General features: G+C 38.8%; 1 protein-coding gene across 5 annotated transcripts in view; it reads left to right on the top strand.

The window, feature by feature from the left end:
* EFR3A (EFR3 homolog A) overlaps positions 1-17014 on the top strand; it is an 85992-nt gene extending 68978 nt beyond the window's left edge. For 3 of the 5 annotated variants that reach the window (XM_080339507.1, XM_080339508.1, XM_080339506.1), the window contains 8 exons: positions 99-230; positions 742-809; positions 1979-2106; positions 7359-7447; positions 11556-11604; positions 12557-12660; positions 13279-13328; positions 14068-17014. In XM_080339507.1, coding sequence (XP_080195633.1) covers positions 99-230; positions 742-809; positions 1979-2106; positions 7359-7447; positions 11556-11604; positions 12557-12660; positions 13279-13328; positions 14068-14173 — 726 coding nt within the window. In that variant the 3' untranslated portion in view covers positions 14174-17014. The remainder of the gene's footprint in view (positions 1-98; positions 231-741; positions 810-1978; positions 2107-7358; positions 7448-11555; positions 11605-12556; positions 12661-13278; positions 13329-14067) is intronic. The other 2 variants (XR_013921838.1, XM_080339509.1) reach the window with 2 other exon arrangements.
* The last annotated feature ends 4642 nt before the right edge of the window (positions 17015-21656 follow it).

The raw sequence follows: 21656 nt of genomic DNA, 5'->3' as shown, positions 1-21656 counted from the left end.
CATGTGTCAGCTAGTGTTACTAATAATAATTTTGACTTCCGTATATTTGGAACAGCCTCTTAACTTTTGAGATTATAATGCTGTCCTTTGTATTTCAGGACCTTGCCATCATCAACGAGGATAATCTGCCCATGTTTAATCGTTGTGGTGTCATGGCATTGGTTGCAGCATATCTGAACTTTCTGAGTCAGATGATTGCAGTTCCTGCCTTTTGTCAGCATGTCAGCAAGGTAACGTGACTAAGTTGTTTAAGTCCTTTAGAAAAACACACATTCGACTGTAAAATGGGTAAATACCTCCTATCAAATAATAACGTGTGGTGATGATCTCCTGTCTTTGTGTCCACCCACATTGCTCTTTGTCCTCAATCTCTGATGGCATTACTTGCTGACTCCTAAAATTATATACAGAATGTTCATCTCTCAAGTCCTAGCATTTTTATTTTGTATATAGTAACATGTATAATGGGCTAAATCCCCATCTGGTAGAAGACTTTACAACCTCACCGGCCTTAGTGAAACAGTACTGACATGCACGAGCCCATGAGAACCAGATTTTTAGTCTAAAGGGTGAGTGCCACGATCTCTTTCTGTGGTTAAAAGAAACTCTAAGGGCGTCATTTGTGCTGAGGTAGCGGTTAGTGAAGGACTGGTAATCTGGTACAGTAGAACCTCTTTAAGCAACTTGGTCATTGGAGAAAATAAGTATGGAACTACTCCATTTGTCTTGGTTGTTTTTCAGGTGATTGAAACTCGAAGTCTGGAAGCATCTTATTTTCTGCCAGAAACAATTTTCAAAGACAAATGCAAGTAAGTAGGTGTAGAATGTGACTTAATGAACAGTGAAGTACTTATTTTACTATTAAACATCACATTGAAATATGTTGCATATGGGAAAAATCATTCAGCCTTTAATAGTGTACTGGATAGGCAGAATACCACAAAGCTTTGTGTATATGCAAAAAGTCTGTTTTTCAGCCTTTTTTTATTGTAATCCAAGGGACTTACATCTGCACAGTACGATGCTTGATATAAGTGGTACCACAGCAAAATGCATTTCCACTGAATCACAGTGGGTGAGGCTGGAAGGAACCTCTGAAGTCCACCTGGTACAACCACCCCGCTCAAGCTGGGTCATGTAGAGCAAGGCTGTCTAGGACCATGTCCAGATGGCTTTGGAATATCTCCAGGGATGGAGACTCCAGAACCAACCTGGGCAGCCTGTGTCAGTGCTCGGTCACCCTCACAGTACAAAAGTGTTTCCTGATGTTCAGACAGAACCTCCTGTGTTTCAGTTTGCACCCATTGCTTCTGGTTCTGTCACTGGGCACCACTGACAAGGGACTGCGTCTGTTGTCTTTCTGCCCTCCCTCCCTTAAGGTAGTTGTACACATTGATAATATCTCCCTTCTTTTCTCCGTTTTGAAGCATCCCAGCTCTCTCAGTCTTTCTTCGTTCAAGAGATGTTCCAGTCCCTTAATCCGCCCTAGTGGTGCTTTGTTGCACTCTTGACCATAAGTCCGCGTCTCTCCTGTCCTGGGTAGCCCAGCACTTGACTTAATACTCCAGGTGTGGTCCTACTAGTGCTGAGTAGAGGGGAAGGATCTGCTCCCTCCACCTGCAGGTCAGGATGCCATTAGCCTTCTTGCCATGAGGGCACACTGCTGGCAAATGGCAAATACTGTCACTTTGCAGTTTTTTCTATTTAACAGAGACCATATCTCTCAAGATGTAGCAAAACAGGTGAGAAACATATTTCAGATAACCAAGAAGTGTTAATGTCATTTAAAATATTGCAGAGGTACTCAATGAACTCATTTTGGGGTGTTTATCCATTCCTGAAAAAAACTAAGCAAGTTTTATTTAATTGAATCATTATCATTGACCTTTTTTGGTTGCTTGCAGACTTTGGGAAAATATTTTACTTAATGAGCAAATTTCTACTGGTAGATAGTAACTTCAAATATGTATTTTCACAGTCTTCCAAAATCCTTAGAGAAGCATGAAAAAGATTTGTTTTTCCTGACAAACAAGATTGCAGAATCATTAGGGGGCAGTGGATACAGTGTGGAAAGATTGTCAGTTCCATATGTACCCCAGGTAACAGGTAAGTGATGATTAGTTGCAAAACTACTAAGAACTAGTTATTAAGAAAGCTTTTTTTAATGTGTTGCGTACCAATGAAATGCAGTGTTAGTACTTGGCAATAAAATTTAATCATAATATAATTTTGTTTGGTTTTGTTTTCGAATTAGCTGCAGTATTATTGCTAAGAAGTTTCAACTTTGTGTCCTTTCCAGATTTATTTTTTCACTTAAGTTAGGGAGGTGAGGCAGAAAAATCTCGAACCCACTTTGACTCTTTTTCATTAAGTCTTTGCTTTCAAAAAAAATACCTAAGAAGGTAGTAGTGATTATTAGTGTTTTTCTCTATGAATTTGAGTTAGCAGGTGAGGAAGGATTCTACGAGTCAGCGTACTTTATCCTTTTGAGATATTCACTGGATGAAATATATCCCATCCTGTTGCCCCATGGCCTTGTGCTGAGTTGTGTTATTTGCCTTAGTCAAATTCTCCATGAGCAGATGTTAATTTAATCAAGAATGTTATGTTTTCAGTTATTAGCTACCTATGCTAGCTCAGTGTCAAGTAACACAATGAACATATTCTTGAGGAAGATTTGTGGGAGTTTCTGCTACCCAGGATGCATGAATAGTGTGTGAATGTCTAGCTTAGTATGTGACATGCTGTGTTTTCTGCTTTTAATTTATTTTCAACAGCCAGTCAAGCAACTTACTGAAAAAAAATTGTTTTGAAGCATTTGTTTTACTAACCATCCGTGTTTTGTGGCTGTACATTACTGGTTGTTATTATAATAGACTATAGGACAGCCCAGTCTGAAGCATGACTTTTATTTCTCAAAAAAGTCCCTAACAGGGAAATCTGATTCCTATGCTTTTTAGCACACGTAGAATGACACATAATATATATGGCTAGTAAATGCCAGATCTGTCACACTTGCAATACAATTCAGAGAAATTACTGCCTGCTCTCAAGTCTGGGAGGGAATGGGTTCTCCTGAACAGAGATGTGGTTTTGTCCTATGTGCTCGCAGACAAGATAGTGAGATATTCAGAGACACAGCAGCAATGTCTGGGTTTCCTGCTGCTGGTTGTCATCTTCTAAAAAGGAAAATGTTGATATACTTGACAGATTATTCCTTTTGGCATCCAAAAAACCAGTTAGCATTATATTTTAGCATTGTCAGAAGAGGTAGGTAGCAAGCAAGGAAGTGTTATGTTTTCAGTTTTCACTGTCTTTGAGTGAATGAATGAGATGGAATGAAAAAGTTGGAAATGTATGTTAGAACATGAGATGTATTTGTACCCAAATGACCTTGCTGGGGTTTTCTTGGGTACTGTCATTAAAACGCATTCCTACACAGGTAGATGTGTAAGTTCCATCAAGTTTAAGTGGATTTAACTGCCTGTACAGATGATGAGAAATGGCCGAATTTGATGTTAAACCTTAGAGTATATGAGTCAGATAGGTAAGGGGTTTTTGTGTTGTAGTCTTTTGCAAAGAGCCGTAACCAACACTGATTTCATGTCTCTTATCATGTCTGATTAGGATCTTTAATCTCTGATCTGTGAGATGTTGGGCTTCCAGAGTTTTTATTTAAAGTGAATATTTTGGAATTCTAAAACTTTTTGGTTTGACTTCAATGTTTATTTCCTTCTATTATTGAATTTCTGTCATATTATAATGCTATAGTTTTTCAAAATAGAACAATAATTTTAGTAAAAGTTGGATCTGGATTTTTTTATATTGCCGTGGAAGTTATGGTTAAACCCCAAAAGCCAGTAAAGATTTTATCCTACTTATTTCTAGTATTCCTGAATATTAATGATATAATGCTTAACAATGACTCAGACATAATATCATCATACTGTCTCTGTTTTGGTTTTTGGTACTTCCTATCAGTCTGAAAGTCATTCATATTTGCAGCTTTTTGTATCCTGTTCTCTTCCTTATTTGGGGTAGGAGGGAGGCTGATAATTTAAATGTATATTTATTCATTTTTTTGTCTATACACATATATATGGTTTTGATGTAACTCTATTTCCATCAGGCAAAAAACCTCATAAATACAGACACAAGTCAAAAGGTAAAAATGAGTTGTAGATGAGCCTGCTCCCCTGCTAGCTGTGGTGTGCGTATGGGATGTGTGCAGTCCAAAAACAATTCACTTTTAGAAGGCCTTTAGACCTCTAGGCCAGAAACTGTGTTGTACTTAGTGTTTCCTTCCGCTTGTTTTTATTTAGCTCCTTGATATACCTGTAGCAATGTTAGCTGCTGCAAGGTTTGCCTGTGTGCTTACTCTTGATTCGGAGCTCTACAATACGGTAGCTTCCTGGTTTAATATCCAGAGCAGGTAGTAGGGCTATGGTTATAGTTTTTTGTCATGGTACTAACTTGCTGTCGTGGTTTAATCCGAGCTAGCAATACAACCATGATAGCCACTCACTCACCTCTTCCCCCAGGCCCCCCAATAGGGGAGAGAATCAAAAGGGGAGAAACGTGGATTGAGATAAACACAGTTTAATAAAATAACAAAATACTAATACACTACTAGTAAATATATATCTAAAATAGAAATAAAAGATACTCAGGGCAATTCCTCACAACCATGCTGAGCAGCCGGTCCTAGGAAACAGCATCTGGTCCCACAGCTGATCCCAGAGAGAGAGAAAAGGGAGGAAAAAAAGGCAGAAAGGCTCAGAGGCCTCTGCAAAATGTCAAAAAACCAAACTAAACGTCCTGCACCAAAAACTCCCCTGGCTGCGCCCCAAAGAGAAAGTGAGGAGAAGAGCCCGAGAGATTGGAAGAGCCAAACTGGAATGTCGCAAATCGCAGCTCTCCTTAAATGATGCTAATGGGATGGAATACTCTTATTGATCAGTCTGGGTGCCAGTCAAGCTCTGCCCCATCCATGCCCCACTTCCTCGATGCCTCACACCTGTGGGCAGGGCAATCAGAGCATCCTTGGTGCTCAGACCGGAGCAATTAAAAACATTAACTCTGTTCTGGGGTGTTATCTGCTTGTTCTCAAACTAGGTCCGAATAATGAGCATGCTAGCTATGGAAAAGAAAGGTTTCTAACTGCACAAACAAAATTAAACTATCTTCAGTCAAACCAGCACACTTGCTCTTTGAGTGAAATTACAAGAACTTGGTAGAAAGTTGAAAGAAGCTCATGGCTGTTCACAGAACGATGATTGAGTCTCACTCATGGGCTGTTCAGGATAAAGCTGCATTAGTGGGACATATATACGTGCATCCCACCACCTGGCTCTGGTTCCCAGTCACCCCAGTCACTGGCACCTGGGCATATGAGTCCCAAAGGCCCACAGTCCCAGTCCAGGTGCTGGTAAATGGGTCTCAGTCAATCCCTCAGGCCCCAGAGTCTTTCTCACAGTTGGCCTGGTCCTCCTGCTCTGATGCCTTTAGCCTCTTATCCCTTGTTCCTCCCCTCTTTTTCCCCACCCTAAACACCCCATAGTGAGCCTTGTGCAATTCCAAGATGTTCTTCCCCTGCATCCCACCAGCGAGGTGACCCAGAGAACTTCTCCCATTGCTCCATGGGGTGGGTGCCACTCCCAGACCATGGGGCCAAGACTTTTGGGACACACCTGTTGTAGGGCCTGGGGCAGTGGGTATTGGGGCTTCACCACTGCCCTGGTGCCTCTGTGCTCCTTCGTGAGTGTGGAAACAATCTTTGTATTATATAACAGAAAAAAAATTGCAATTTTCACAATTTTTTACCCACTCAATATGTTGAAATTAGAGAAGAACGGGCATTTTTATTAGGCAAGTATAATGAGGCATCCTTTATAAAAATGAATTCTATCCAAAGTAGTCCCAAAAATTTATCTCCTGGTGTTTGCACGTCAATTACAGAGGGAGCAGCAAGATGGCAGCAAAGATGTAGTTTTGTCTTATGTTTACCCTTGAGGACTAAGATGCTTTCCTCAGACTCTGTATGCATTGCACCGTGTACCAACGAGCCATCAGGGATTAAAAATTAAGTAAATCCTTCAAAATGCCTCTTCAAATGCTCAGGGACTCTGAGAACCTGGCAAAGATAGCGCAAATTCAGGTGTTTTTCACTAATCTTGTTCTTTCACTGCCTCTTGATCTTAAAATGACGTTTCATTTGTATGATTGCTGAAAGTTATTTCTTGTTTTTTGAAAGCTGAATATGTTCAGCTCTGCTGAAATGAATTCTGTTTGTTCATGCTCAATATTTGCACTGCAAAAGTGCTTTGCTGGAAGTGGTTTAAACAAAGGCTGCAGAAGAACCAGCATAAATTAGCTCATGGTGAAGGACTTTTACAGTCCTTATCTTAATATCAAGTGCCTGTAGGTACTTCTAACTATGCAGTGCAAGTCAGCGAATAGTAATGGCTTGATCTTGGCTAAAGTCTAAAATGTGACATCGCAATTCATGGGTTTATAAATGAGATAATGAGAAAGTCACTCGAGTCTCCATTTGTCCAAGAATCCTCATGACACACCTGTAGATGTATTTTTGCAGTTTTGTTTTGATCTTATGTTAATCTATTAAATGTCAAAAAAGAGAAAGGATTATTGGTGTATTGTCTCAGGGATGCAGTCACAAAGGAAGATCCATCAACTGATGGATCATTTGATCATAATCTGCTTATGCATTAATGAAATTGCTCTGTGCCTTTTAGCATCAGCACAGCTAGTCTTGTTAAGATAACTTCTTAGACTTGCTAAAATGTTTGTAGGAAGTTAGAAACTGAGAGAATTTTCTCCTCCAAATAGATTTTTAGACTCGCTGAATATGGTACTTTCGGCAACAAGGATAAAGGAGGATTGTTGTTCATTTCCATTCAGAAATGGTTTTTTCTTCTGTCAGTCTTCCAAGAAGCCCTTTTCTGCTTCAGAGTACTTTCAGATTAAGTCCTTAATCTTTGAATTTCACAACCAAAAAAATAAGTTTAGGGTTTTTTTAATTACTCTGCAGCGATGTATCATAATGCGCTGTTATTTAATATGTGTTTGTATAAGATCTCATCTCATCCTTTTCCATTCTGGGCATTCAAGGGAAAATTGGCAAGATCTGGGATGAGAGGGGGAAGGGACAATAAAAAGCTTGTTTTCCTTCATATTTAATAATTTAGAGCAGTAACTGATCATTTTTCACAAGAATCCAAATGATAAAGTAGATTATCTTGAGCTAAATAGACATATAGAAACAAATGTGCATCTGATGTCCATAAATGTGATTGATCATGTTTCAAGTGTTATAGAAAAGGTTGTTTTTCTTGTAGACGAGGACAGACTCTCCAGGAGGAAGAGCATTGTGGACACGGTATCTATTCAGGTGGATATTCTGCCTGGCAACAACACAGAGGATAAGGTATGAAAATCACAGGATATTTTAAAGCAGCATCTTCAGAGAGGGGAATGCAAAGAAGTTTTCCCAGACATTCTAATACCTAATTGATCTAGCAATGTTAAGTTCTTTGGGGTTTTGATTTTTTTTTAACTCCTATATTTGTAGAAATAGGTTGCCAAAGACACTGGTACTGATCATGCTGTATAAAAATGAAAAGTATTTTGTCAGTGTTTTACAGATAGTACTGCAGAATATGGGGAAGCAATACATTTATATGCCAAAAAAGTAATATTTAATGCATAAATATTCTAGGATATTTTGGGGTTTGAGAGATCAAATAAATTCCTCCATCTGTATCTCTGCATCATTTGAAGTATCTGAGAGTCTTGTTCATCAGTATGGGCCTTAGAGATAAGAGTCTGGAGGGGGAGACTGGAAGGCCAATGGCATCCTGGGGTGTATTAGAAGTGGGGGTGGTTAGTAGGTCAGAGAGGTTCTCCTTCCCCTCTACTCTGCCCTGGTGAGACCACACCTGGAATATTGTGTCCAGTTCTGGGCCCCTCAGTTCCAGAAGGACACGGAACTGCTGGAGAGAGTCCAGCGCAGGGCAACAAAGATGATGAAGGGAGTGGAGCATCTCCCTTATGAGGAAAGGCTGAGGGAGCTGGGGCTCTTTAGCTTGGAGAAGAAGAGACTGAGGGGTGACCTCATTAATGTTTACAGATATATAAAGGGTGAGTGTCAGGAGGATGGAGCCAGGCTCTTCTCAGTGACAACCAATGGTAGGACAAGGAGTAATGGGTTGAAACTGGAACACAAGAATTTCCACTTAAATTTGAGAAGAAACTTCTTCTCAGTAAGGGTGACAGACACTGGAACAGGCTGCCCAGGGGGGTTGTGGAGTCTCCTACTCTAGAGGTATTCAAGACCTGCCTGGGACACCTTCCTGTGTAACCTCATCTGGGTGTCCCTGCTCTGGCAGGGGGATTGGACTAGATGATCTTTCGAGGTCCCTTCCAATCCCTGACATTCTGTGATTCTGTGAGACCTGCTGTCTTTGAGAGGGGCAGGTAAAGACTAGACAGGCCGCTTACGCCGAGAGTTTAACACACAGTGCTTTAAAGAGCCAGGAAGGGTAAGGTAACAACAAAAAGTTCATGTGTGGGGCACAGGATCTGAGGCTAATTATCCCTCAGTAAGACTGCACTGTAATTAAAATTATCCCACATCTTTTGAAGCTTCATTTGAGGTATTTCTTAAACTCAGTTTCCATTTCTACTGAACCTTTGTCATATTTCTGCTGAATTTTATGAGTTGGATTTCTGCAGGCTGTGCTGGGGATTAGCTGTTGAAACTGAGGTGTTTGTTCCTGCAAGTAAATCCTACCTTGAACAGCTTAAAGCACAAGCCAGCTGGGGACATGGAACAAAATGCGTGGACAAAGTCAAGCTGCATTTTAGTTAAAAATGCAATATTAAACTATTGCAAAGGGGCAAGCCTCAATTAAAAATTCACTGACAGAAGTGATTTATGTTTTGCATCATTATTATTGTTATTATTCCATTCTGCTTTATGCTGATGATATTCTGTGTTCACTTCTTGGTATTGTGCTTTAGCAAGAATGCAGATAAACTAGATAAAGTTTGAGGAGAAAGAATAAAAAAGTGTTTGAAAAATAACCCAGATTATCACAATCCTTAACTTTCTGAATAAAGTAAATGCTTCTAATATGAATGTGGGTGTTTACCATTAGTATCCTTTAATTTAATGTATTGTATGTGATACGTGATTGAAGATCTCTCTTGAAAGTAGAGTTGAGAGAAGTTCCCATTTCAGATTTCAAATGATTCTGCTGATGTTATGTTAAGCACAGATGTTTAGACATTTTTTGAGCAGGATATAGCAGTTGTAGATAGATCAAAATCTTCATATGGGTTCTCAGTTTAATGTGGTGCAGTGTATTGGTTAATGAATTCCTATTTGTCTCTCTTAAAAACAATAATTTCACTAATGAGAAACACATGAAGCAAAGTATTCCTCTTTTATGTGCTTTACAATGTATGTTTGCAATGCAAAGATGCACCTTGATACATAAATCATGAACATCTGAAAAACTTTCATAGGATCATTTTGGTTAGAAAAGACCCTTAAGATCATCAAGTCCAACCATTAACCCAACACTGCCAAGTCCATCACTAAACCATGTCCTTAAGCACCACATCTACATGTTTCTTCAACACCTCCAGGGATGGTGGCTCCACTACCTCCCTGGCAGCCTGTTCCTTCAGTAGTGGTGCTCTGTTAATTTTGCTAATTTTTCTTCCCTCATAACGTGTGGTTTTGGCCACTTGCAACATAACATGATGCACTGAATGTAGTTGAAAAGAAAGAAAAGAAGAAAAGGAGTCCACAAGGATGTTAAGTCTGATTCTCTTGCTATGTAGATTAGTAAGTAAAACATAATCCACAACTTCAGCACAATTCAACTGCAAGAAAAAAGAGCATAAGGCTTTATGATTGAGAGGACAAACAATTAATGGAAGCTTTAGGATTAATGAAGTATAGTATCATTTCTACACTGTCTGAAGTAGAAGAGTGTTTATCCATAAAATATCTATTACTGTGTATAATAGCAATGCAATTCTTTTGTCGGCACAATCAAAGTTTTTTGTTGTGGCAAAGCAGTTGGTGAATCCTGTTCAGGAAGGTGGTTTATTCCATAGTTATCTGCATTTATAAGATGAAAGCACTTGTAAAAGCAGCCAATGCTTCTGTGATATGAATAACCAAATATAATGCTGGCTAATAGCAGCAACTGCTATGGTTGTTAATTAGAAGTCTGAAAGGCTCTCATAAACAAGTAATATTTACCCAGTACAGATGCTATAAAAGGTGTTATTTCAAAACCTGAATACTCTTTATCTCTAGGCCTATCCGCAAATATTTGACAGAAAGGGAGTCGTGCTGTTCATATTCAGAGGTAGAGAATACGATGCTAATTTAGTAAAATCTGTCAGAAAAGTATCATTTACAGCTCCGTCTCCTGAAATAACACTGTTGTAGAAAGGAAACGGCTGCTTCCTCTGGCCTTTCCATTTACAGCAGGTCAAGTCAATGCATTAAAAAACTTAAATAATTCAAAGTCTTATGAATTGAGTGAAATAACTTCTTGCTACCTTATAGATCTTTCATCTTAAGTCATATTAGACCGTTCTAAACAATTAGTGTTTATAAGGAAAAATAAGAGTGCTGCCTGTTGAATTTTAGTTAGTTTTGAAGGGTTAAAGTAAGGCAGAAACCATGTTATATATAGCTGAACACTGTTCTGCCATCTAAGCACTCTACCCTAATATTACCACTCCGGTTTCATGTTAAATATACTTATTGATATAGAAACTCTATGCCTATAAAGAATTGAAACACAAAGATCCATGAGCTGGAGCTCTTTGGAGAAATGTTCCTGCATCTTCAGTGATTTTGCAGCTTCAAGCAATTCTTAATGAAGTACATCTGCAGCAGCACATGGATATTCATAGTGCTAAATGAACAAATTTTCTCAGTGCATAAGACATAGCTTGTTATGAAGAGCCCTTTAGCTCCCATGTTTATAACATAAACACCAGATTATTTGGAGCTCATACTGGCAGGAAGTCACCTTAAAGCCAGAACCATTTCACATTCTCCACAACCATCTTGTATTTTAGTATCACTTTGCTGATAGCTCAACTAGTCTCAGGAAGCAGTTGTTATTATTCACAACAGCTGTCTACAAACCAATACTAAGGCTTAACAGTGTAGAAACACTGCAGCATATTCCTGACCCAAAGGAATGTTCTGCCAAACTTCAAGTCCTTTTCCAAAGCGCTGGTGCCGTTGAGCAGCTTGACCAGCATTTGGAAAGTTTTCCTTGATTTCATTTGATAAAAATTTCTTCACTAATTGGCGGTGGCTTAAAAACATGAATTAGTGATCTGTTGGATGTTACAGAAACACCAGATAAAGCTATTAGAAACTGATAAGACAGAAAAAACTCTGCAGCCATTTCAGCCTTCCATATTTATCATATTCCTTATTTTTTTAGGAGCTTGCTATACACGAGGTTTAAGGGGTTTTGTTTCTTTTTATTTAGGTTGATAATACTGAAGAAATCACCTTTGAAGCTTTGAAGAAAGCAATTGGTAAGATTTATTACAATTGTGTTTATGCAGCATAGTTCTAGATTACTGTGGAATTGCTACAGAAAAAGGAGTTGCCAGAAGAACAATTAAAATACAACAATTGTTTCTATTCAGCTAGTAAATTTATTTAAAACTTCACTTATTTCTAGATTTCTGAAATGGTATCTTGATAGTTTTAGGCTACTCATTTTCTGAAGCTAATGTGACTGAATGAAAAGCATCTGGAAGTGCCTGTCATCTATTAAATTTGCCCTTACAGGCCAAGCTAAAAATAATGTAGAATTTCAAATTCTATTGAGTGTTTATTTATAAAGCAACTTAAATATATTTATTTATTAAGATTTTTCACATCTTCGGTGCATTCAGAAAATAGATCATGAAGGTACACATTGTGGGTTTAAAAAAGACTCAGTTTTTTAGTTACTGTATTGATACACATATATCTGATTTGTTTAAAAGAATGTTTTTATGACAATTGACTCACATACAACAACTCAGAGTTATCCAGTTTCCTTATTTCATAGCATTTTAAGTAATTGCTAATTAACGCTGTTCAGTCCACCAAAATCCTGTCAAAGCGTGGATTAGACTTTAACATTTTAAACAACAGACACTGACATTTTAAATTATAATCCAATCTAACAGTTTTACAAACCTGCCTAATAATTGAGGTACTTGAATTCATTCGATGCTGGGGAGTTCCAGCTGGTTGTAGGTTCACTCAGCTTATGGAGCTTTAACTCACTTTTCCCAAATTCTAATAGAAAATGCACCGTGGTCCTCAGACCAGCTCCCTGAAATTGTATCTACATTTTGCTTTAGAAACAATGACAGATCACAGCACACTTTATTATGGTTGCATCACTTCAAATACAGTGCTTGTTTGCTTCTGCAGTGCACATTTAAAGTTTGATATCACTTATACTTCGTTTGTCTTTTTTTTTTTTTTAAGATAACAATGGACTTGAAGAACAGGAAAAAGAAAAAAGGCGCCTTGTGATTGAAAAGTTCCAAAAAGCTCCATTTGAAGAAATCGCAGCACAATGTGAAACCAAAGTGAGTTTCTGGAAAATGTTACACAGCCTTGAAAATACCAGTAAAAGCATTAATGGGGATGTCCTGGTTAAAGGTGGTTTAGGTTATCATGTTGTTGCTTCTGTTACTTCTAAATAAATTCAGTTCTTTGTCTTTAGCTATTGTTTCTACTGTTATCAGTGTTGGGAAGTTTCAGTTATTTGACGTGTGCTTTTGATCGATCCTAGATAATTTGAAAAGGAGAGGAAATCCCATACATTCTTCATCTTAATGGTTTCCTTACTATCTGTAAAATCTAGATTCATGGTCTGTTCCTATTTCATCCTGGGATAACTGGAGCAGTATTTACCCCCTTATATTTTGAATTTGAGGTGTGTTTCAGTTTTGTTAAACTCCTATTTCCAACAGCCAGATTTGCTATATAGTTCCTTGTAGTCCAAGGCAGGCTGACTCAATCTCACACGTCTTCACGGCTCAAAATCCTTGCAGTAGTGAGAAAAGAAATCAAGATAGGAAATGCTGCCTAACTTTGCCATGTGGTGGTGTGGAAAACAGTCACTGCGTATGGCCTGGCCCAATCATTTTAGCATGGTTTGATATATAGACGTTAATAATTCAATTTTACTCTTTTTTTCCTAGGCAAACTTGCTTCATGATAGACTCGCGCAGATATTGGAGCTCACCATTCGGTAAGGCTTTATGCAAGAGGGATATGATGAATGAAAAACGAGCTTTAAAGCAACTGTGACTGCTTTCACGTGGTCATGTCAAAGTGTTTGTAAACACATGTAGTAGGCAGAAAATAATTGTCTTAAGTGAAGGTTGTGGTTAAACCCTGGTAGGCATCTAGGCCCCACACAGCCACATTGTTTTGATCACAAATCCAAAACAAGGCACCACACAAGCTACTGTAGAGAAGATTAACTCTATCCCAACCAAAACCAGTACACTGAAAAATAGTGATCGTCACCTAAAACAGTCATGTTGATTTTCTTGTTACTGTTTTAAATTTTTTTAGATAGTGGAGAATATTCAGAAACCATGTCACAGTATTCTTACATTATTTCTATGTATAGCAGTAGTATATGAGAATGCAACTGTTTTTCCATTGCTGTATCTGTTTGGGAAAGTAATTAGAAAATTAATAACCAAAATAGTACATGACCTTATTATAGAGTGTTGTGCAGTATGATTAGTATTTGTTGGTAATAAAATTCATTTTTGTAGTTCTGTGACATCAGTGAAGTTGATGATCGACATGATTATGTCATTAGCATCTCAGAGATAGGGTAAAATACGGGTTATGAGAAGCGGGAGGGAAGTTTACTCTTGTACTCTTGTTTCTCAGCTATTTGTTTATCAAGCTATCAAAAAGAAAGAAGTCTATATAATTATAAATGATCTATATTGATTGTTCTTCTCACACAGTCCTCCGCCTAGCCCCTCAGGAACGATGACCATTACTGCTGGACATGCTCATTACCAGTCTGTTCCAGTCTATGAGATGAAGTTTCCAGATCTTTGTGTGTATTAAGTGTCTTCTGAAATCTGCTGGACATTATTTAGAGTAGAGTACAATAGAAAGAACAAGATGAGTTTTCAAATTTTATTGTCTATTTCATCTAACCTAACTTTAAAATAGCAATGGACATGAGCCAAATCCAGATTGGTCTTGCTAAACTCATGAGACTGTCCTGAATTGGTTTTTGTTTTCTGTAGTATATTTGAAGCTATTTTTTTCATATGTTTCTTCATTTCCATATTTGAGTACGTGTAAAAGTCAGATTCAAAACTTGTCTTGCCATACAGATGAATATTTCAGTTACTCTAGGAATTTGTATTTCTCTAAATTCCTTTAATTTGAGGCATCGTAACTGAAGAACCTCTTAAAGTGTTTGTTTGTTTGTTTGTTGTCTTTTTTTCTCCTGTCCACCTCAATTATATATCTGCATAGAATGCTTTTGCCTTGCTTCATCTTAACAAGTATAACCAGCAGAGCCTGAGCTCCCTATTTTTCATGCTGTCATAGCTTGTCAGCGTCTTTATTTTGACATATATGGAAAACAAACAATATTTTATATGTGTTCAAGAATGGTAAATGAATTAATGGACACTTGCTAATTATTTTTTGATGCATCACATAACATGCTTTTTAGATGTGTACGCCCCGTATATGTCCTGTGTTTCTTGCTAAAAGTTAACTGCTTTGCATAAGAGAAGAGGAATCTCCTCTTGAAGCACTGAATTGTGCAATATTTTTTATGTCTTAAGATGTATGGTTTACAGACTGTACTTTTGAAAATGCAGTAGTATTTTACTGTCTGCTTTAGTATAAATACACGAGAGATATATTTAGTATAGCAGAAAATGAGGGCATTTTAAATCATAAATACAGAAATTACAAATATATTCTATGAGGTATATCTCAGTAGTTTATTACAGCTTTTTAATGATATTTTAGAAATTGAAAGAAAACTGGATGAAACCATGTAACGACCAAGAATTTATTACATACGTTTTCAAGCAAAAGCATTTTTAGAGATGCATCTGTGTTCGTTTTTGTTTCGTTTCTCAAACCTTTCTAGAAATAAGGAAAGTGTGGTATCTTTCATAGGTTTATGTATCTGAGTATGTAAATAAAGTAAAATTGATGTGGTAAATCATTGAGCTTTTGATGATAATTGTCAAGACTGTCTTTATGACTCACTAAATTCTACAGGCTAAAAGAAAAAGCAGCTTTCATTGATGAATAGTAAGAAGTTCCTTAATCTGAATCTGATGGACACAGCACGAACATGAATGGATGTTCTCAAATATCTACAATAAATGTAAGATATGAAGTGAGGCAGCAAGCAGTTCAGATAAACAGAGATCAAGCCATGAACAACATGATCTCACTTCAGCCGGCCCCACTTTGAGCGGGAGCTCGGGTTAAATGACCTTCAGAAGTCCCAACCTAAATTAATCTTTGCATAATTCTGAGATCAGAATGGTTATCATATCAGCTCATTTTGTCTTAACCATTTGCAAACCCACTGTAAACCAGATTTTAATATCTGAGCTGTAATACAGTATTCCACTGAACGACTTTTAGAAGCTTGATGCAACATAACATCATGGAAAAAACAGCTACTTAAACCTATGAGATAACGTGCTGAGACTTTCAGAAAGCATTCGCAAAACTCAAAAGGTAATTGAGACCTTCTTTTCAGTTTAACAGTGCAATCACAGCTGTTAGTGGATGACGAAACAGCCCCTTATCTACAGCATTCCGTTGTGATTTTTACTGCTGCAGCGTATCAGCCTGATCAGACCACAGCCTACACATAAAATAGGACTCTAGCTTTTAGTTTTCACTTTTTGGGTTTTGTTTTTTTAAGGTAAGACATAATAGTTTTGTGGCCTATCTAAAGAGTGTAATTTTTTAAACAGTAAATCTAACCTAGGGATACAATGTGAAACATTTATCCACTCTGTCATTTTTTTAAGAATATCACTGTGCACTTTTGTACAAAAAGAAAATAAGTATGTAAGAAAAATAAGAATGTATTTTTGCTTGCACTCTTGCAGTATGGAGACCGTGCTGTAAATACAGGATTATTTCTGTTTAGAATCTGTTGCATGAATGCTGCATGAGAAAGTAACTAGATTCAGAATTTCATTTTCTCTTCTGTTTATGACGTATTTTTCTTTTATGCTAATGGTAGGTTTCCATGTTTTCACTGTTCAAATGAGCTTTGTTTGGGAAATGCAGGTGTTGTGCAGGTGTTGTGCAGGGAATGAAGAGCTTGAAACACCCCGTGTGTTAACATGATATTTCATTTCTTCCTTTCTGGAAATTCAGGGACTCCGTAAGTTGATGATGGGTTCACTCCAGCCTTTCTTGACAGCTGGGAGATGGGAGTGAGTGTAAAATGGATTGTTTTGGTAGCTATTACAATATGCAGCTGATGAATGAAACCAAATGAGTTAAGAATGCTGTTGTACAGTATAAAGCTGCTTCGTTTCACTTACCTCTTCATGTTCTTGAGACAAGTTGCAGAACTTAAAAGCCCCGTGTGCATACTGGCCTTGTGTTATCTGCAACACACTGAGCACTGTCACAATGGTTAAAAATTGATATCCAGCTCTTTAAGTGTGTTCTAGCTTTTGCTTTGGGTTTTCTTTCCCGTTATGTCATTTTGAAAAATTACGGCTTTTGGTAGTGGGTCACTTTGAAGTCGATTAAATCCTTGTTAATTTTGAAAGGTAGAAACAGCCAGTTTTCCAAAATCAATGGGGCTGATTTGTCTGTTGTTCTGATGGTCATATATTCTGTACTGTACGTAATGAACCAGTTTCAATAAATGTAAGAATACACTGTGCAATCTATATTTAAGCAATAAAATAAATCAAAATTTAAAGTATTTTCTAAGGTGTCAGTTAATTTTTTGCAAATGTTACAGCATTGGAGCATTATTAAACTACTACTAGCTCGTATGAGATATATCGTAATATAAAGAGGATTATGTTGTCTTTTTTTCGCTTGTTCCTCTGATCCTAATTTTAGTAGACATTACTTAAAACTTCATATATATTTAGGAGATTTTAGAGAGCAAGTGCCTTCTTTGTATAATCTGTGGCTTATCACAGACTGGTTGGGGTTGGAAGGGACCTCTGGAGATCATTCAGTCCAACCCACCTGCTAGAGCAGGTTCACCAGGGCAGATCACACAGGAATGTGTCCAGGCGGGTTTGAATGTCTCCAGAGGAGACTCCACAGCCTCTCTGGGCAGCCTGTTCCAGGCTCTGGCACCTCAAATAAAGCAGTTTCTCCTCATGTTCAGATGGAACCTCCTGTGCTTCAGTCTGTGCCTGTCACCCCTCATCCTGTTGTTGGTCAACACTGAAAGGAGTTTGGTCCATCCTCTTGACACCCACCCTTGAGATATTTATAAGCACTGATAAGATCCCCTCTCAGCTTCTCTCTTCCCCATCATAAATCTCAGAACCTCCTATTACGATGTGTGGTCATCAATCCTTTTTTTGTTGCTTGGGTTGGTTTGAGCAGGATGTCGGATACTTTGAAATAAACAGGGGAGAAAATAGTAGCTATAATTGGGTGATTATTTTAAATCCTATCTAAAGAGAAGGTGTCACGGAGGTACCTCGAGGTTAGTTTAAGGGACAACAGGGTCCAAAACAACTTCTATTAAACCGGTGAGAAACAGGGTTTTAGCACTCCAAAGTGACTTAAATGCAGGTTCAGATATCAGTTGAGGAAAATTACTAAGGGGCAGCAACTAATACAACAGGTGGTCCACAGAGTGCATGCACGTGGCTTCACCCAAAACAATGCTGGAGCCGGCCCTGTGAGTCCTGGAGAAGTGCACACTTGCCTAAACAGTGTGGGATTATTTTTAAAGAGATACACGTACTCGTAGTGAGTATGGAAAGTGTACACTCGTGATTCTGCGAGGGTAAATTTATAATACACTCGCAATCCTGCGAGGGTTAATTTACTTACATGTGCAAATGTGCACGGAATATTACACATGCTTATGTGGAAGCACGGGAGGAAAATACACTCGTAATTGTGCGAGGAAATAATTTATACAGGTGCTCATATTGAGCACGGAAAGTTACACGTGCAAATGTGCATGGAAAGTACACGTGCTTGTATTAAGCACGGAAAGTACGTGTGCAAATGTGCACGGAAAGTTACACGTGCAAATGTGGAAGCACAGGAGGAAAATACACCCGCGATTCTGGGAGGATTAATTTTACACATGCTCTTATTGAGCGCGGAAAGTTACAGGTGCATATGTGCACGGAAAGTATAAATATACTCGCAATCTTGCGAGAGGTTTTACTCACACCCATGGCGGCACGGCAAGCGGATTCTCCATCCCGGGGGGTCTCTCGGCGGCAGCATCTTGCTCGTGCTCCGAGAGACCCGCGACAATGGGCGGAGTCTCGACGAGAGTCCCGTTTTTATATTGGCTGATCAGATCTGACTGTAGGCATTCTAGAAGCTTCTCTGCACCCCCACACTGGCTGTGGGTGCCCCTGAAGCCTCCAAACATTCCCCACACTGGCCGCAGGTGCCCAGCGGCTCAGTGGCGCCTCGGCACTCCCTTCTCCAATGGCCCTGGCCAGGGTGCTCTGGGGCCAAACAAAAGAAGCTATTAGCCTCAAGTAGCAGAGAGAGAAGGGAGATGTGCCTACTCCTTCCATACTGAAAGAGGGAGGGGGAGAGAGGGGGTTTGCATTCTGCCACAGAAGGTATCGAGGTCACTAAGAGATTCTGTCACCTGAGCTACCAGATGGGACCAGAGAAGGAGGGACAGAAGTGACAGCCACTGTGCTTGTGAGATAAGACAAAGGTGACGCATTAAGAGCCGCTTTCTGGGCACTGGGAGAGTTTCTGTCTGAAAGGTTTTGCTTTCTTCACAGTGTCACAGTATCACAGTATGTTTGGGATTGGAAGGGACCTCAAAAGATCATCTAGTCCAATCCCCCTACTGGAGCAGGAACGCCTAGGTGAGGTCGCACAGGAACATGTCCAGGCGGGTTTGAATGTCTCCAGAGAAGGCGACTCCACAACCTCCCTGGGCAGCCTGTTCCAGTGTCTGTCACCCTCACTGAGAAGAAGTTTTTTCTCAAATTTAAGTGGAACCTCTTCACAGTGTTGCCTTTATTTGAATGACTTAAATAATTCATTGCTCACAGTTTTAATGATCAAGACAACCAGTACACCTGAGCAGGGCTGGTTTGCAGAGTTCATGTCTTCCTAAATTACGTCAAGTCATTTATGAAATCATGTTCCCACATCTTTAATACTTTATCAACTCACAAGCAGAGAATAATTGCTTAAAAAGTCAAAATAAATCAGTATCTAATGAAGTAGGAATTCTTTTCAGATTAGTGATTAATAGCTTAGTTGTTCGATTTGGGACAGCAACTAAGTTTTGGCCAGATGTGCCTCAAATCTTCGAAAAATATAGTGTTAAATACCTGTGGTAATGAGAGAATAGAAAGGTTGTGCTAAATGTCTCTTGTTTGTGTCTCTTATTCTGCTTATTTTTTATTATTTAGCAGCGATCTCTCAGAATGAATAAATATGGCTAATCATAGCTAGATTATTTAAGACTTGTCTTTATCAACACCATTCATATGATAGTAATTATTCTACGGAACAGCTTAGGTGTTAAATTCTTCCTGAAATACAAGATACTGAAAAAAGAAACGAAGTAAGTAATGACAGCATTGCCTGAATAACAGCACATTTATATTATAATTCCTGTGCTACTTGATCAATCGAAATGTTCTATCTCTATCTCTGCGGTCGGAAAGTTCAGCATATCTCAGAGTGAATATATGCATGTGGTATTTGCATAACCATCAATGTAATACTGGTTTCAAATAATTAACAGAAAGGGGCGGGTTTCTTCTTAAATGTATATTTTAAACGCAGGTTTCAGTGGAGCAGCACTGCTGTCGTCAATCAGAAAAATGAGCTTGTGTTAGTATTAAGCAGCAATGCACGTAATTCACTGTTTTTCCCATTCCTCCTAATTACTATCTGGCTTTTTAATTACCATTTTTATTTATGAATGCTGTGAAATATAAAATAGTTTTTCATCACTATGCTAAAAGGCTGATGAACATGGCAATTCTGAAACAAGTAATGCACATCTCATCCTCAGCACTGGACAAAAATGGGCATTTTGCAGAGTTGTAGCATTTTGCTTAAATACCGAAATGCCTTCTTTCTGAACAGCATAATGTGTGGGAGGAAATAAAAAAGTTAATTAGAGTCTTGTCTACAGATAGAATTTCTCACTTATTTTTTATTTTGTTTTGTTTCTATTTTGTTCTTTGTTTTCTGCACTGTTCTACTCCTTTGCAGTTTAATGGAGGAAAAATACCGAAGGAGCATCCATAGGTTTATAGAGTATGAGCTGCTCATCCAAGAGCATTCACTGGTATTTTCACCTGCTGTTCTCACACCGTTCACTTTTCACAAGCAGATCAAATAATGTGGTTTAGTTACCTGCCTCATGATTTGGAAGAATGTGGGAAGTGTTTCTGTGTCCAGCATTAGGATAAAGCATAGGAATACTTTTGTGATGGAGTTCAAGCCTGTAGAACAGGGAATAGAGAAGAAAAGCAGACCTTTCAGAACAGTTGGACTACCAGAGAGTTTATAGCAACAGGTTTTGTTCTGTGAAATGTTAGTGAATCATAAAGTCATAGAACAGTTTGGGTTGGAAGGGACCTTCAAAGCTCATCCAGTCCAACCCCCTGCTATGAGCAGGGACATCTTCACCCAGATCAGGTTGCTCAGACCCCCATCCAGCCTGGCCTGGGATGTCTCCAGGGATGGGGCATCTACCACCTCTCTGGGCAACCTGGGCCAGTGTTTCACCACCCTCAATGTAAAAAATTTCTTCCTTATATATAGTTGAAAACTCCCTTCCTTCAGTTTAAAACCATTACCTGTTGTCCTGTCACTGCAGGCCCTATCAAAAAGTTTGTCCTTATCTTTCTTAAGGCTTTTTACAAGGGTATGCATGGGGGTTTTGTGAGCCAGGGAAACACTAGGGCAGTGGAGACACCCCCCGGGAGCCACAGCTCTTGTAGGAGATGCTGATTACACCCTGGTGTTACCAGAGCAACTGTGGCTGCCCCCACACCTGTGAAAACCAACAGTGATTGATGGTTACAAGCTGTTCAGAAGTGACAGGTAAGGAAGGTGAAGGGCTTGTCCTTTGTGTCAAGAAATGGACAGACTGTGAAGAGTTGCCTCTGAAGAATAGCCACGAGTAGGTTGAAAGCCTATGGGTAAGAATCAAAGACTGGTTTCAGTCTTTGAGATAAAGTCTTTGCAATAAAAGTGTCTCTTCCTTGAGGCCTCCCTATTCAAAGGCCTCATTATCTCTCCCTTGAGCCCCCATTAATTGTGCTGGAACACAGGGAGGGTCATTCGGTGATCACTGACTGCCTGGGTGAAATAACGAATCACCAGCTACCCC

This window comes from Nesoenas mayeri (genome assembly GCF_963082525.1).
Source record: "Nesoenas mayeri genome assembly, chromosome: 2".
Lineage (NCBI taxonomy): Eukaryota > Metazoa > Chordata > Aves > Columbiformes > Columbidae > Nesoenas > Nesoenas mayeri.
Note: the sequence above shows the minus strand (reverse complement) of the source record. Positions and strands in the feature narration are given on the sequence as shown.